The 15,732-nt window shown below is 39.7% G+C and overlaps 1 protein-coding gene across 3 annotated transcripts in view; it reads right to left on the bottom strand.

The window, feature by feature from the left end:
• The window catches only part of pde1cb (phosphodiesterase 1C, calmodulin-dependent b), a 131,336-nt gene that overhangs the window by 27,581 nt on the left and 88,023 nt on the right, over positions 1–15,732 (bottom strand). For all 3 annotated transcript variants that reach the window (XM_074688678.1, XM_074688680.1, XM_074688681.1), the window contains 2 exons: positions 4,191–4,304; positions 3,057–3,239 (listed from right to left, as the gene is read on the bottom strand). In XM_074688678.1, the coding sequence (XP_074544779.1) occupies positions 3,057–3,239; positions 4,191–4,304 (297 nt within the window). The remainder of the gene's footprint in view (positions 1–3,056; positions 3,240–4,190; positions 4,305–15,732) is intronic.

The following is a 15,732-nucleotide window of genomic DNA, read 5'->3' as shown; positions in this document are numbered from 1 at the left end:
GTGTAAGTCTTTGTGGTAAACATGTGAATCAAGAGACAGATATGTCACAAAGAGCTTGACAAACAGCAGACTTCTCAATTATAATGAATCCACAAGAAATTAAAACTAGAATTCCCACTTTTGTTAAAATATTTTTCCTAACAGTGGATACATCATGTCTCATCAAACCTGGATAAGTTGAGTTTACTTGAAAAACACTTGTAAACAGGTTACTTAAAAAAACTAAGTAATGAAATATGAAAACAAGTTAATTTAACTCATCATCTTGAGTAGTTACAATTATTATGGAAAATAATTCTTCTGAAAGTCATTAATCAAATAAAGCTGATGTCTATTTGTTACAAATAAAAATATTAAGTAATGTTAAAAATTTTTGGGCATATATTACTCAAAACCGAAAGATGTGATATCAATAAATTTGCCCTATGAATTAAGTAAATTTGATCATAAAAATTAGATTAAAAAAAGCAGATTTAAACAACTAAATCAAATAACATTTTAAAGTACAGCTAGGTTTCATATCCATAGCATTCCCTCCTCACTCATGGTTACAAACGCAGTCAAAACAAAAATCAGCTCTAATTTCATAACTTAAGTAACTGTGAGTGAGGAGGGAAGGCAGCAGAAATATTGAAATATTGTTCCTCGGGGGCACAGGTTCTCTGAGCTCCATGGCACTGACCAGTGGTCTGTGCTCCATGGCACAGGGGTCTTGTACCTACTGACTTCTGCAGAGTGCCTAATGATTAATATATTAAATGAAATGTTTGACTGGACTACTATACTACTTTGGCTAATTCTGAAATTGTGTGTAAAAAGATATATCTATTTTTGACACAGACAGTCAATCTACACCACAGACAGCATGGACAGCTGATCGATGCCACTACAGGCACAGACAAACAGTCCGTGCCATGTGGAGCACAGGGATCCTGTGTCACTGCTACAAATCCAGAAGTATAGCAGGGTCTCATATTAAATGCATCCCCTCCTCACTCAAGGTTACAAAACGCAGTCTCAGAAACCAATGATTTCAAGTTCTGCTTACTTGAACAGTAACAAAAGTTTAATCCACTCAGAAATCATCAGTTTCAACACTGAAAACTCAGACATTTGAGTAAATTCAACTTTCAAACAAATTTAAAGTTTTCATAGCTTAATCCAATTGAGTAATTTGAACTTTGGGGTTTACGGTGCAGCTTTCCACCTTTTTATTTCCATCCCTGTTTCCCCACTCTTCACGTCTCAGTGGATATCTAAAAAACAGACACCCCTCTGAAAATAAAGATTAGACAGATTAAGGCTCCCATGTTTGAGGCTTACTGGCTTGAACAAATGCATGTTGCATGTTAGCGTGTGATAAAGCACAGCCTTGGAGAGGATGCCATTTGCAACTCTCTGAATAACTGTGCTTTGCCAGGCGTGCTGAGGCTGAGAAGATGTTTGGTTGACTCAGGTGAGGAACCAACTGTACAGAGGACACACACGTGTTTCCTACAGGCGGCAGTTTGAAGAGGAATCAGTTGTGCTCATTTTCAGTTTCTTTTCTGCCAGGTTTAATTCTTTTGTAAACTTGAAATTCACTGCATAAGCAATCATTTCTTCCACCAAACTATAATAGTTGTTTGCAAAAGCTGCTGTTTCTCTTGTCCACTCACTGTTGTGTGAAATATTAGATCAATGAATGATTCACTCTGAAGAGTGAGCAAGCTGTGACAGATGATGGGATGCTCTTCTTTCAGCCATTGTACAAAAACAGAGAAAATAAGTCTGTCTGCCATTACAGCTCCTGTATCAGACCTGCAGCTGAGTAACAGTGCATCAATTTCCAGCTGAAAATTATCATGACTGCTGGTGTTACAGAAAAATAAATTAAATTGCAGGTTTTTTCATTTCTCCTCAAAATCTCTAGAAAAAGGAAAATATTTCCCGCAGTATCACTAAGGCAACAATTTATGTTAAACCAACAGCCCAAAACTCAGCATTGCCTTCCAGGTTCTTGTGAGGAATATGGAGCAAAATATCTGAAATTTGGCTTTTTTTAAACTCACTAAAATGACAATTTATCAGACTGAAAACTCTGAGTAAGATGAATCATTTTTTTCAATTTCATGCTAAAAAATCGCATGAAATTGGACCATTTTGAAAGCTTTTTTTGGTTACCCATTAAACATAAATTTCAAGTTTTGATGAGTATTCAGGCACAATAAAAAGGGAAAAAACAGATTTCGAGACTCAAGATGGTGTTTTGTCCACAAATTGTGGATTTGTGAGAAAAATATAATTTCAGTCCATAATTAGCCTAATTGTTATCTAGAAAAAAAGAGCAGCCAGCCGAATCTGCTAAAATAAAGACTCTGGGGCTTTTTGTGAAGTTATTCTTGATTACAGGGTTTCATGAATAACTGAATATTCAATCTTGCAGCACACAAGCGCCACATTTTAGGATTTTCAAATAGGATTTTTGAGTAAAGCAAACAAACACTGAGTCTGTGTGAAGACGAGCAGGCTAATCAGCAGCCCGAGAACTCTTCAGCAGCTGTTGTTTATTTTCATCTCATTTTAACTTTTCAGATAATAAACCTTCCTCATCTTGGAGAAGGCCTCCTCTTCTGAAATCCACCAACATAGTATATGTAACACCTTTATTCTCATAAATCTACAACCTAATCCCCTGTGCTTGAGAACTCCTGCTCATATTTGTTTCTGTGAATTCATTAGATTCTTTTTCTCAACTCTTCCCTCCTGATTTTATAAAATTTGTATGTTAAACTGACATGGAAAAAAATATGAATGTCTACTGTCAACAGAGTACGTGCAGTGAAACTTGCAGGACAGGTGTGGCTGTCCTTTCGTGATGTGAGGCCAAACAAAAGCTGTTGAAAGCTTTGCTTTAAGTTGCTCCAGGCTATACTTGCACAGGCAGACTAGTGAGGGATAGGATCTCAGTGCAGGAAAGATAAAGGTGACAGTCCCTTTGAATTATTTAGCATCACTGGCAGCCCGCCTGGAAGTGTTTGTGTGCTCGTGTGTCCCACACACACATGTATGTTTACCTCTCAACAAATATGCCGGCCTGGACGGCGTGGACGATGCTCCGAAAGCGAGGTTTCTCCTCATTGCGTCGCAGCATCAGGCCCATCTGTCGGGTGAAAGTGGAGGCGAGCCAGTCCCGCACCTCTGATGGCACCGACTCTGACTGGATGTCACTGAGCTCATCTTCTGTGTCCACCAAGCGCCTGGGAGAAGTGAGGGATGAAAGTTAAAAGCCAGACACAAAGAAACTTAAGTAGAGAACACAGAGGGATGACACCAAAGGCTTACTAAGATTTATTTATCCTAGCTCTACTTTTACAGGGGATCAAAGTCAAATCCAAGCACCGCCATCAAATAATATCACCTCTTATGTAAGATAAAAACATCCCAGGCCTCTTGGAACATTCAGACGGGAGTTTTTGAATCCAATTGTGTGATATAATTCTCTGCAGCCACACTGTTGTGTTGACATGTTCAGGGGATCAAAAGCAAAGCCTGCTGGTCTCCACCCTCTGAACTGAATACAAGTTTTTATGGCAGAGAGAAAGCATTCACATCACATTGATAATCATGCTGCTACATGGATTCTGCTCTGGACGGTTCATCCTCCTCCATCCTGTAGTGGTCATGTAGCAGCCGGCCCTAATCTGGTGAGATCTAGATGATGAGGGGTTTATATAATTCCATAAGCCTACTCATATCTCTGATTCTGGACCTGCATTCGACCACTGATGTGGATTGACCTACTATTTTCACTGACCTGAACCAAACCTAGCATTATTATCTGCCATAACGTTGATGTTCATGATTTGAGTCAAGTTTATTTATTTTTTAGACTTTGTTTTGTAGAATCAGGGAGAAGGTCAGTACAGCAATCAGTAAGCTCTGCAGAGTTATGGAAGGGTTAGCTCCTTTACAGAAGTTATACATTCAGTCTATCATCCATCATAATGATGTGAGTCTCAGTTACACAGCAAGGGAAAGAAACGGCTACCATGAGACTAAGAAAAACAAGCAGAGGTCAATCGCTGCACTAATGACAGTCATTTGTTTCCAAGAGTCTGGCCTCTGTCAGTGCTCGGATGCTTTTTCCACAACAAATGAACCATGTTTCATCATATTTGTCCCACTGCGTTACGCTCCTGTGTCCTTACCTCGTCTCCTCGATGTAAACGGACTCCAGCACCGATGCTGCATACTCTAGATTTTTCTTGAGGTCAGTCAGCGAAGCCTCTCCTCTCTCAAGTTGTTTCACCAGACATCTTAATCTAAAACAGAGATTCAGCAGTCATTAACAAATGGGATTACTCCTCTACTATCATGATATGATAAATTAATTGTAACTGGTATTGGATTAATCTGGTTGTGGATCCTGCTGTACTAGGCAATCATCTTATTTCTGTAAAAACACAACAACAGCGTGCTCAGTGTAAGTCACAAAGCAGGACAGGAACAAAACAGTCTGAACGATAAACTGAATCTAATAAAGGTAATCTGATAAAGTACAGAGTGGTTGTGTGAGCCAACAGAAAAAAAAACAAAACAAAACTGAGTTTCTTTTTTACTTTATGTGTCAAATAAAACATTTCAGAGCTGTACAAAAAGACAGATACGATGAAAAAAGTTCACACTCCTGCATCTCTTGAAAGAGAAACTCTTCGAGCTGATATGAACTCTAATGAAAGTCTACACTCCAAGATAAACTCTTCTTTTTCATTAATTTCTAGTAGCACTGTCAACCTCATGAGGCACTCTGACTTTTAAACAAAGGATATCATAACAATAAGGACGCTATCATTGACATTATTAGCTTAACCTCTGCTTTTCACGCTATCAGGGGTCAAAATGTCCCCTGTTTGAAAGGTCTTTTTATTCCCAGCAGTGCCGTGTGGTCTGATTTGCATTTGTTGACTTTTTAAAATTAAAAAAACGCTTTAATATCCCAGTTCTGGGTTCTCATGTTTTATGACTTTTGAAAACATCTCAGCTCAAATTTATTAGATTTCCCTGTATTTTCTGGGTCACAGTCACCTTTTTGACCTTGATCGGCTCAGTTTTAATCTTCACAACCTTGAGCGCTCCAGTCTTGATACATCGAATCATAAAAGTGCTTCAGAAAGGTATAACAGCTTCAGATCAGAAAGAAATTGCTCGGTGCGTGGCAGCTTTGGCAATTCAAGGAATACATCTATTCTATATTTGGTTTATATTGTCCAGAGCCACAAAAGGGACAGGAATAGGCAGAGAAAAACAACGGTTAACTTCTGCATGGACACCAGATACCATCCTGTGCTCATTTAAAAAAATTTCATGAGCACGTTATTATTGCATGCTTTCAAGAAGGTTCCCCGTGCTCACATGAGACTAACAAGAGCCTTTCTGTTAAGTTTTTAGAGTGCTAAAGGAAAGAAAAAAAAAAGCAGACACTTTGATCAGATATGAGTTTGACCTTCAAGGTAAATCCAACCAGGTGTGCACACACAACCTCATGAGCAAAGTAAATTTCCTCAAGAGTACAGAAAACTTCCTCAAAAGCATCATATGTCTTGTAAATTTTTTGTGAGCTCTGGTTGGTTTCTGGTGCACATGTATAATGTATCTTGTTTATGAAGACCCTTTTTTATTATGTCCATGTGCCTTTAGGGGCTTTGTAAAACTATGCGTGGAACTAGCTGTGGGGAGTGGGGAGTGACATGCAGGAAAGAGGGCACGGGCTGGATCTGAACCAAGTGGCAACCTCTGGTCTGGGAATATGAGACAATGCAAAAGTGCTAAAATCTGCTGTTTCTCGAGTGTTCGCTTGAGGCTGGCTCCAGAAGCCAAAAAAAAGCCAAAAAAAAGCCATTTTCAAAGCAGAAATTAACCTATTTACAGCCTGGTTCATAAAATGTCTCCTGTCTGAGTCGCTAATTTTACTATTAGCACACACTGTGAAATTTTTTTCTAAACTGTCTGTTTGAAGGATATTAAGATCGCGAGCTCCCCCAATAAGAGGCACAGCTGAGGGTCACGTGACCCACAGACGCCCTATGGCTGGAGGGGAAGTCCTTGCCACTAGCAATATGGCCGCTATAGCCGATGGGCTTCATTTTCGGGTTCAGAAACAGACAGGGGACATCGGCAAGACCATGTCTATGTTTTATACAGTCTATGCCACCTGCGCGAGGGCAAACCTCATGGACTGCGTCCTAAACCACTAGGCCAGGGATGTCAAACTCATGCCATGGAGGGCCAAGAGGCTGCAGGTTTTCTTTCCAACCAAGAACTCCACCAGCTGATTCCAATGATTACCTCACCTTCAAGCGGAGAGCAGGGACTAATCAGTGAAACCAGCTGGTGGAGTTCTTGGTTGGAGGGAAAACCTGCAGCCTCTTGGCCCTCCATGGCACGAGTTTGACATCCCTGCACTAGGCCATCTGTGCTCCACCCTGTCAGGTCTTGATGCAGCTGAAATGACCTTTGTATCTCATTATTACCTGTTAAATCATATTCTGCACATACCAAAGATCGTATCAGGTCCACTATGTCACAACATATTGGTGAGGGCATGAATTTGTCATGTCTATTTATATTATATGACTCAGTTATAACTATTGTGTTTACTCTTGATTTACAATCTCCACTTGATTTAACATCTGTAAGAATGTAAGAACACATAAACCAATCTATTTTTATAACTGTTTATTCAGGCAGTAAGGAGTTAAATGAATCACGTAAATCAGTTGTTGACAGGTAAGAAATATTTCTGAAACATTCAACAATGACTTCCTTGTCGGTTTCTTTTCTAATAAATCCATTTCCTTGTGGATTAATGTGTGAAGCATCCTCACATCCTGGCACAGATATTAAAGAGAAGAGCAACTTAATTTCTGCACAAATGCAACCTCCGGTAAGTCTACCACCTGCTGCAGGACTGGAGGTCACACAGTCCCTTTCACAGTCAATGCCCACAGAGGCTACGACTGTTGTTGAATTATTAAGCAGACAGGTGGGAGAGTGGGAGGTTTCAGATGCTCCCATTGATTACTTCCTCTGAAAGTGATTACAGTGTTTTACGAATTCATACCACCAACATGTTTCTGTGCATAAAAAAAAAGTTGTGGAAAATGATTATTTAATATTCATGAGTGTTTGACCTATTTGTCCTTTTGTGTGTGAAAGCAGTTAAAATATTTTCTAAAACCTCACCCCACAAACCAAAATGAACGGATGATATGCTTTGTTACTCATTTTATCCTCGTTGTGAGGCTTCAGCATTTCAGCATCACTAGCTCATAGCTTTCTCCACCCCAGCCTTTGTAATTACTACCATGGCATGACACAGGCCACCATGAATGACCGGACCCTTGCAACATTATTTATCAGCGACATGCACAGGTTGAAACTCTGCAGTAAACCTTCAATCATAACAAAAGCTTCTTTGTGTACTTACACTTCAGTGGGAGCTATTTTAAGAGTCATAAGGAAGTGAATGGATGAAGGGTGAGCTGCAGCTCTAGAATCAAAGAAAGCACATGTGATTTGGTTTGCGCTAATGATGGTTATTAAGAACAGCTGTGTGCCAATGAGCTTCCCCGCTAATACACAAGAGCAGAAAAACTACCCTGCTGCCATCAACAGAGCTGCATATCAGACTGTAACACGCCTACAGTGCTGGAAAATCTGGGGTGTATTTCTTTTGTTTTTGGCCGTTTATTCTTATTTAACATCTTGAACGTGTGAAAAGATGCTGGTATGCCCAGCTTATTTGGCAAGCCTGGGCTGAATGACAGTGTCACATGTGCTGGAATAAATGTTTGTGAATGTCTCATCAAAAAAAGCTTTGTCGACGGCTTGTTGCTTTTGTTTTGACAACAATAGACTAAATTGAATGCAATCAAATTTTGTTGTCCAGTCAGAAGATTTTGAAACAGATGCGAAGCATCCAGGACAGCTCTGTAAGAGCGAATGCTGCTTCAAAATGAAAACAATGAGGACGAATGGGCTTTTGTTCTGTCATATCTTTGTTGTTTTTCTATTGTATGGTATTTGCGTTTAGAAAGCACCGCTCAAAGTGTCTTTATATCTTACATTCACCCATTCACACCTACTCACTCATGGCTGAGGCTGCCATGTAAAGCAGGCATCAGCGTTAGCTAATCCCATTCACACATACAGCCACTGGGAGTCATTACCGTAAAGTGTGCTGCCCAAGAACTTTGGCGTGTTGGCAGTGCGACCTAGGATCAAGTTCCCAAACTTTTCTGTGAGACAAGTCACTCTACAACTGAGCCACTGAAGTACAACTCTATCATTTAGAAACTGAATCAGAAGAACGACCTTGTAATGATGAAAGAAATGCCAGGACGGGTGTTACATCAACATCTGCCAAGCAAAACAAAATCCGCTCTTTACACCTGCTATTACAAACCGTGGCGACACACTGGGTTAATGGCACACGTTAAGGACCAAAGTAACTCCTGGGCACAGAGCCATGTGGAAATCAGTTTAAGCCAGAGAAAAGCTGCTGGGGCAGAGGAGCACAGCCATGTAATGTGCAAGGGATGCACATTTAGCAGTGAGAATATGATCTGATTTCCTCTATTTCTCCCTTTATCAACTTCTCACATTTGATTCACTGCAGCATGGCTGAATACAAATGAAAAGGCTCAATGTGGCCCAAGAGGAAATGACTTTCTCTGAATTATATGAAACAAAAGTTTGAATCAGATTCATTGAAATGAGTGAACATGGATCCTGCCCATTTAAACATTTATCATCCTGTGTGAGGATGCTTTGCAAAAAGCACTAAAGATGAATGACGAACACAATAAGACTGTTTTTTTTCAGAGTCTCCAAGAGGAAACAAGGCATTTAAAATAATGAGTCTAAAACACCACATTTCAGGGGAATTGCTGCAGAGAGCTAAGCTATCCTGCTATTGTAAGTACAAAGTCACTCTGCTAACACCTTAAGTTTTGTTTTTAAGTGGTAAGTCCTAGGTTTTAGTTCAGGAAAGAGGGCAAACAACATAAATTGAATAATATCAGGGCAATCAATCAACACAATGACCGTTACAACAACTCAATCCTCCTTACATGGGGTGCCTGCTACCCAGGAGAGCTAACAAAGCACCCCATTCATTTTTTTCCAATTGACAGAAACTGGCCCAAGAGACCTTTTTTGTCAGTAGTATAAAACAGAAAAAAAAGCATTCAGTATTTTCAAATTAACAACAATTTTCCCTAATAGTGTTGTTCAAATGATTGTAATAAAAACAACAATCATCTTGATTCCTAAACTCTTAAAAAATGATAAAAACAAAGCCAAAACATGTAAAGCTTAACTGTGTAAATACTAGGCTGTTGTTTCTGTTCTTTGTGATGTATGTATGTTTTTGAAATCATATATAGTAAGGACCATGTTAAAAAAAACAAAAAACACCTGTAAATGCAGAGCAGAGAAGTATTATGGACATATTCTTGACAGCAAAATTTGTTACTGGAAAAATTTGGCCAACCCCAACTCCATCTGATCACAGTTGATAGTTTCTGGAAAGATTACGATACAAAAGCTGCTTTTTCTTTTACTAACGATAAAAAAACAACAACAGCACTGGCTTTGCTTGGTTGGGGCTTCTTCTGGAATATCTAATCAGGTCATACGTTGTGGACTGCAGAGATTACAAAGCCCTTTAAGCCAAGTATGAATACACTGTCTGAATCAGAAGAAGGATAGCAACCTGTTTTGTTTCATTGTGAACAACAGGATGTCGTCTGCAAACAGTCGTAATTTGACAGAGAGCTTATTGCAGGGGAGGCAGCTCAGGGTCTTTGCTCAGACATTTGATGTCCTCTTGTTTGACAGCTCAATATTTCACCAACAGCTGCCGCCAGCTGAGGGGTCAGCTGGAAAGGCCTGACCTGTGGGGGCTCTGATATCATGGTGCTGAATCGCATGTTGGATAAAAACGACAATGGCTTGTGTACGTGAGCTGTCATAGTGTGAAGACATCAAATATCTCATTGAAGACCTTTTGGTGAACCGTAAGCTAGTCTGTTCTGTCTAGGGATTAGATCGAGTGGATTTTCTTGAAGGTGTTTTAAATCCACAGGTCAGAATAACAGAGATTTAGGGGAAAGGAAAGGGAAAGGTGTAATAACTGAAAAACAAGTTAACCCAACTGACAGAGACGTCACAGTTCAAAGCTTTTTAACTGCTGGTAGAGTTATAATGTTATTAGAGGAAGGGGAATATTACTTAAAAGGTGATCCCTTTTCCTCATCCTGTCCCTATTATTTGGTCTGAGTGATGTTTTACAAACATTTAACTGACAACTTCCAGTGGCCTCCAGGTTAAACAGGCCAGAGAAGGAATGGGACAAAGACTCGAGCCTTCAGCTGTCTTCCTCTATAACTGAGGATGGAAGATTTATTTGCTCTCCCTTAAAGGGTTGAGCAGAGCGCACAGAGAAAAGATTAGACTTGGAATTCTGTAGAACATTTTCCTCCCAGCTCTTTGACCTCGACTGACCTGCTCACAGAGAAGGACAGGAAAAAAACGGGGCTGAAGGGATCTGGCGTCAAACTAGAAGCCGCCCTGCAGTGTACAGTCAAGCTCCACAATGCTCAACCCCTCGACAGCTGTTGTGGCAGCCACAATAGAACGTGAAATATGGGGAATTATCAGCAGAGCAGCTTTTTCTTTGCAATGAATTGTTTTGTCACTCAAGCAAAAAGAATATGGAACGTAGAAATGCCCCCTGCTTTCACAGTGTGAGGAAATTTAAAAGCAAAATATACCCCCTTTCATTCTAAATTGTAATAAAAACATGCCCATTTCTGCTTCGAGATGCAGAGGCAACAGACAGACTCTATTTTCCGCCCAGCAGAAAGCAGGGGAGGTGATAAATGGTGCTATTTGAGCAGAGGGGAATGAGAGCATTGCCAGGTGCAAAATTTGGTCACCGCCTGTGTTCCAATGACATTCTAGCCTAGATGGTGTGTAATCAATGGCCTGGGGTCAATGTAATCACCAGAGGAGATTAGCATGCTTTCAGGGAACACACACAGGTTTTTGGGCTGATAAGCGCGACAAGGGCTGCAAAAACATGATGACTCAGGAGAGCCGGTTCCACCTTTTCAGTGATTTGTGACTGAAGATCTGTAAGGAGAGCACTGTCAATAAATTACGGGAGTCCAGGGACATCTACATTTAGACAGATGGATGGGGTGCAGAATTCTGAGGTAGGGTTTAATCTGGAGTTGGCTTCTGATCAACAGAAAACAGCTCAATGTTCAACCTGTTTCTATTTGTTTGAGATTACTTTTAGTTGTTTCCTTTCCAGCTCATGAAACAGTTGAGTTGAGCCAGAACGTTGTATTTTTATTGGAGCTGTCAGCCATGCAACATGTTATTACTGTGTTCTTGTTTTGTTTATATTTTGTTATTGTGCCTTATGGCACATTGTAGTAAAGCTGCCGCATTGTCTTCTTACTTCCTACTGCCAACATGATGGAAAATAATGAAACCACTGTAATATACACTTTTTTCAGGTGGTTTTAAAATACCCTAAAGCACTTTAAGTTCATGCTATGAGCCTAGCATACAGGTGCAACTAGCCAGGCTGATATCAACAAGCACTGCTAAAAGTTTAGACCACAAACATCATTTCATTGCTCACATGTGATTCCCAAAAAACATGTTTACATTGTTTATGTTTAAGTAATGAAGAGTCACTGTTTTGTTCTGAGTCTTTGAATGCATCATTCCTGGAGCGGGGGCTTGGTTCCCTTTAAGACGTCAAGGTAATCAAGAGAAGTAGCCCCAGCTGTGAAAAGGCCAGAATTGATGCACTAGACAAACTACAACGCCAAGACAGCAGACTCAAAGCACACCCTATTTTTGGGGATTACTGGTGTGAAACCCTTTTTTGTTTTTCGTTAAGTCTCAACTTATTTTTAATAAAATCGAAACTGTGACAACCACGCTGGGGCTGGCCGTTCCCCTCAGCGCTGCCAGCCGGTCTGTCATCGGACTCCGGAGGCCAGGTGAGCTTATCCTCACTCTGTATTTCTCGTTCATGAAACCAGTCCTTACAGCTGTCCGTCTTTTGTTCCACATTTAATGTGTTAGGGTCAGTTCCCTGGATAACAATATGAACTCATAAGCTGTTATAAAAAAGTCAACTGACTTTTGAAAAAGATACAATTGAATTAACAGTTGAAATTCAGTGAATAACCTGGAGTAAGAAAACTGTGTGAAAGTCTCAATTTTCAAGTTTATCATCATCAGCTTACATTTGAGAGATGAAACCAAAGTAGGACCTGTTTCACTTTGTCAGCTACAATCTTAACCATCAGACACACTGGTGATATACACAAACATGTTAAAGCCAGTATTTTACTTTCATTGTTGCCTCTGTAGACCTAGTTTTGTAGTTTTGTGCCATCTGATGATGTTGTTCTGTTTGTCCATCTCTGCCGTTCTGTCTCTGATTATACCCCCAATCTATCTGCTCATCCGGTTGGACAGATTCATGATAAGATAGGAAAAGACTTTATTGATTGATCCCCAGGGAAGAAAACTGGGTTGTTGCAGCTGCACATACCTGGTGTTTGTCTTTTCTTTAAGGTAGGTAGCTTGCTTTTCAGAAGTCAGCACTGTTTACTTGATATGAAACATTGTTAAAACAAAGAAAGTTCATTGCTTTAGCATATTTTTATAAGGATCTTTGACACATCTTTTTCATAATTTTATCACGAGAATACACATAATGAGCAACATTGAAGGAACAAACTGTACAATACATATGGGAGAAAACCTACCTAACACAAAACCATGCCAAAGAGTTTACATTCCAATAAAACAGTCACCACAGTGTGTGACTGTGTGCTGTTGAAATGTTCCACCTCCTTCGTCAGTCTGTGTTGCCATGGAACGTGAGCAAAATGCCTAAAGTGCATTTAAATACAAATGTTAATGTGACACCCACTCTTTAACACTGGTGGCCATTCAGCAACAGCAGCTCAGACTGGCTGCTAGAATTACAAAATCCTGCTGCAGTGCCAGAAAAACTGTACAGTCTGTGTAACACCGAAAGCTCCTGCAAGAAGTTTGGATATCTGTTCTAAACAAAGATTTCCTGTGGGAGGTTGCAAATGACAGATGTGACAAGAATGGTGGAGGATAGAAAAAAACTTAAAAAAGATCAGTGTTTGGCTGAATACAGCCCACTCATGCCAGAGTCTGACAATCAAATCCACTTGAAGAAGTAATAGAAAGAAAAATCAATCTGCTCTGCACAAAATATATCAGAGTCAATACCCGGGGATAAAATGCTTTGAATGTTTTGTGAAAGGTCAACTCAAATTAGTTGGTACAAAAAGTACATTAAATACACATGAAACACCATTTTTTTCCTGTTTAGTTTTTAAACTCATCATAAAAATAAAAATGCTGCTAATGCTGTCTTTAAATGTTCACAGGCCCAGCACCATCAGTACGAAACAGTGGGGTTTTGACTTTAGAGGGTATATGGGATAACCTCTCATTTTAAGCTGATTCTGGCGCCCTCATTTTTAAAGCTGTATCCATTAGCTCCTACATTCATCTTCTGAATGTAAACTTTTAATTTAAACAAAAAATCTTATTCTGCAGTTTCTTAATGGTCAAATTTATCTCCTAATGTAAGCTCTTATTTTGGATTATTTTTTGTTTTAGTACAAGGAATTGAAAATATAAAGTAATAATTCACTTTTGTTGTTTGTTTTTTGGGGGTGCATCAATATCAACTTATCTGCTTCATGACCAGCTAAAAAACTCACACAGAAGTTTTAAATAGTCAAATGTATTTTTTAAAGCAACGTTGTGTATGAATTTTAATTGTTGTAGAAAAATAACACAGCTCTAACAATTTTTATAATATCATGCAATTGAAAATATTTATCAATAAACTGATGTTTAACATGATATGGAGATTTAACAGAATGGTCACATGCTAGTACAACATATGAGTTGCCGCTTGTTTTCAGTCTTTTTTTTCTACTCTTCGGTATTCAGCTCCATATATAGCTTAAAAAGCATTTCACAGGCTTTAAAGCAGCCATGTAGAACCTGAACTTTGGCTCAAAGCTGCTTCAGGCAGGACTTTTGTGTAAGAAATGTAGCCGTCTTATCTAAAGTGGATTGTGAAGGGCAAAGAAGGTTAACTCAAGCCCCTCACTCCAGATGCTGTAGATTACTGCTTCTGGCTTCAATGATGCCGAGGTGTCTGGTTTGGCCGGTGGATAGGAGTCTTCTCACTTTGACAGACAGGTTAGTAAATATGAGCAGGCGCTGCTCACTTCTCAATATGTGCGGTTATGAAGTTCAAACGCGTTCAAACCATTTACATTTGAAGCAGATAATATGAAAAATGGCTTTGGGCTGTTTTATGAGCTGGCTGTTTTCTGGGAAGAAAGCTGTTGAGATAAAATGTGTACTTATACATAAATGTATGTGCAGCATTTTGTGAGTATAGAGGAGAATAGAATTTGAAAGTTTCAGTCCTTTTCAAAGCAAAATGGACCTCAAAAACAAGCAGAAGAACAACAATGTTGACGCATGTGTGCTCACATTTTCTATGTGATCATGGTCACACCGATGTGGACATGAAGATACTGTAAAGCCTGCAGAAAGCCGGATTCAGCAAATTCCAGCCTGCACACAATGACTCAATGAGAGGCGATGGACCATTTGGCAGCAGATGACTGTGGGTGTTTGATTTACCGGCAGCCAAGTCATCATTTTAAAAGGTTGGCATTCATCTGCCATATGGGCTTTTATCGTCCCGCTTAATGCTGTATGTATTTCAAAGCTCCACGTGACATAAAGCACTACCAGTTCACACTTTGACTGAAGAATCTTAATCTCAACAGTAGATGGAACAATAAAGGCTGTCCTCACTACTTAAGAGAAGATGAACTTATGGAAGCATTTTCTTTAGCGGGTTATGATGATGTTATAATCTATGCAGTAGTGTTTTTTTCTGGTACAAAGCACGGCTTCTTCAGTGACGTCCCAGTGAAGCAAAACTCAAATCAGAAGAAGAAAATAAAAGACTTGCTTCGTTTGTTTTCCCCCTGTGGACCTGAGTCTGTGGCTCAAACTTTCTTTCAACCGAAGCTTGATGATTTAACTTTCAATTCCAGTGTTTTAAACATGGTGTTTAACACTCGTCTGCATTGTTGTTCCATTGTAAGTGTGTTAATGAGCAAGAGTGTATGTGTTTCTGTTGTGCCTGCATGAATCAAAAGCCTCTTTAAATCCTAACTACATTTTCTTTAATCCGAGTAAGCAATTTGAGAGTTCTCAGAAGTAATTTGTTCAACGGGGAAATAAAACAAAGCCAACAGCTTAAGGGAGAACAATCGGTCTGCGCACAAGCAGCAAGACGGCTTGAAAATGGTTTTAAATACACCACAGAGGCATCAAACTTCATTTGTCCTGGTACATGTCCATGAGTGTGCACTATATGTTTGTAAATGTGTGTGTTTTAATCTGTGTTTTGGCATGGACCAGGGTTAAGAAGCTGCAGCAGGAAACAGCCAGTGGTGCAGATAAGAATGTGGCCAGCAGCCAGAGGAAACTTGAGGAGCTGAGTAAGCACAGAGTAGCAGACCGATGGCATTGCTGGAGGAAACCATCTGCTTAGAGAGTCCTTAAAAAAAAAACTAA

The sequence above is a fragment of the Halichoeres trimaculatus genome, unplaced genomic scaffold, assembly GCF_033239565.1.
Source record: "Halichoeres trimaculatus isolate MK-OKI-2021-1 unplaced genomic scaffold, fHalTri1.1 fHalTri1_scaffold_15, whole genome shotgun sequence".
In the NCBI taxonomy this organism is placed as follows: Eukaryota; Metazoa; Chordata; class Actinopteri; order Labriformes; family Labridae; genus Halichoeres; species Halichoeres trimaculatus.
The sequence above is the reverse complement of the archived record's forward strand: the minus strand, read 5'-3'. Positions and strand labels throughout refer to the sequence as shown.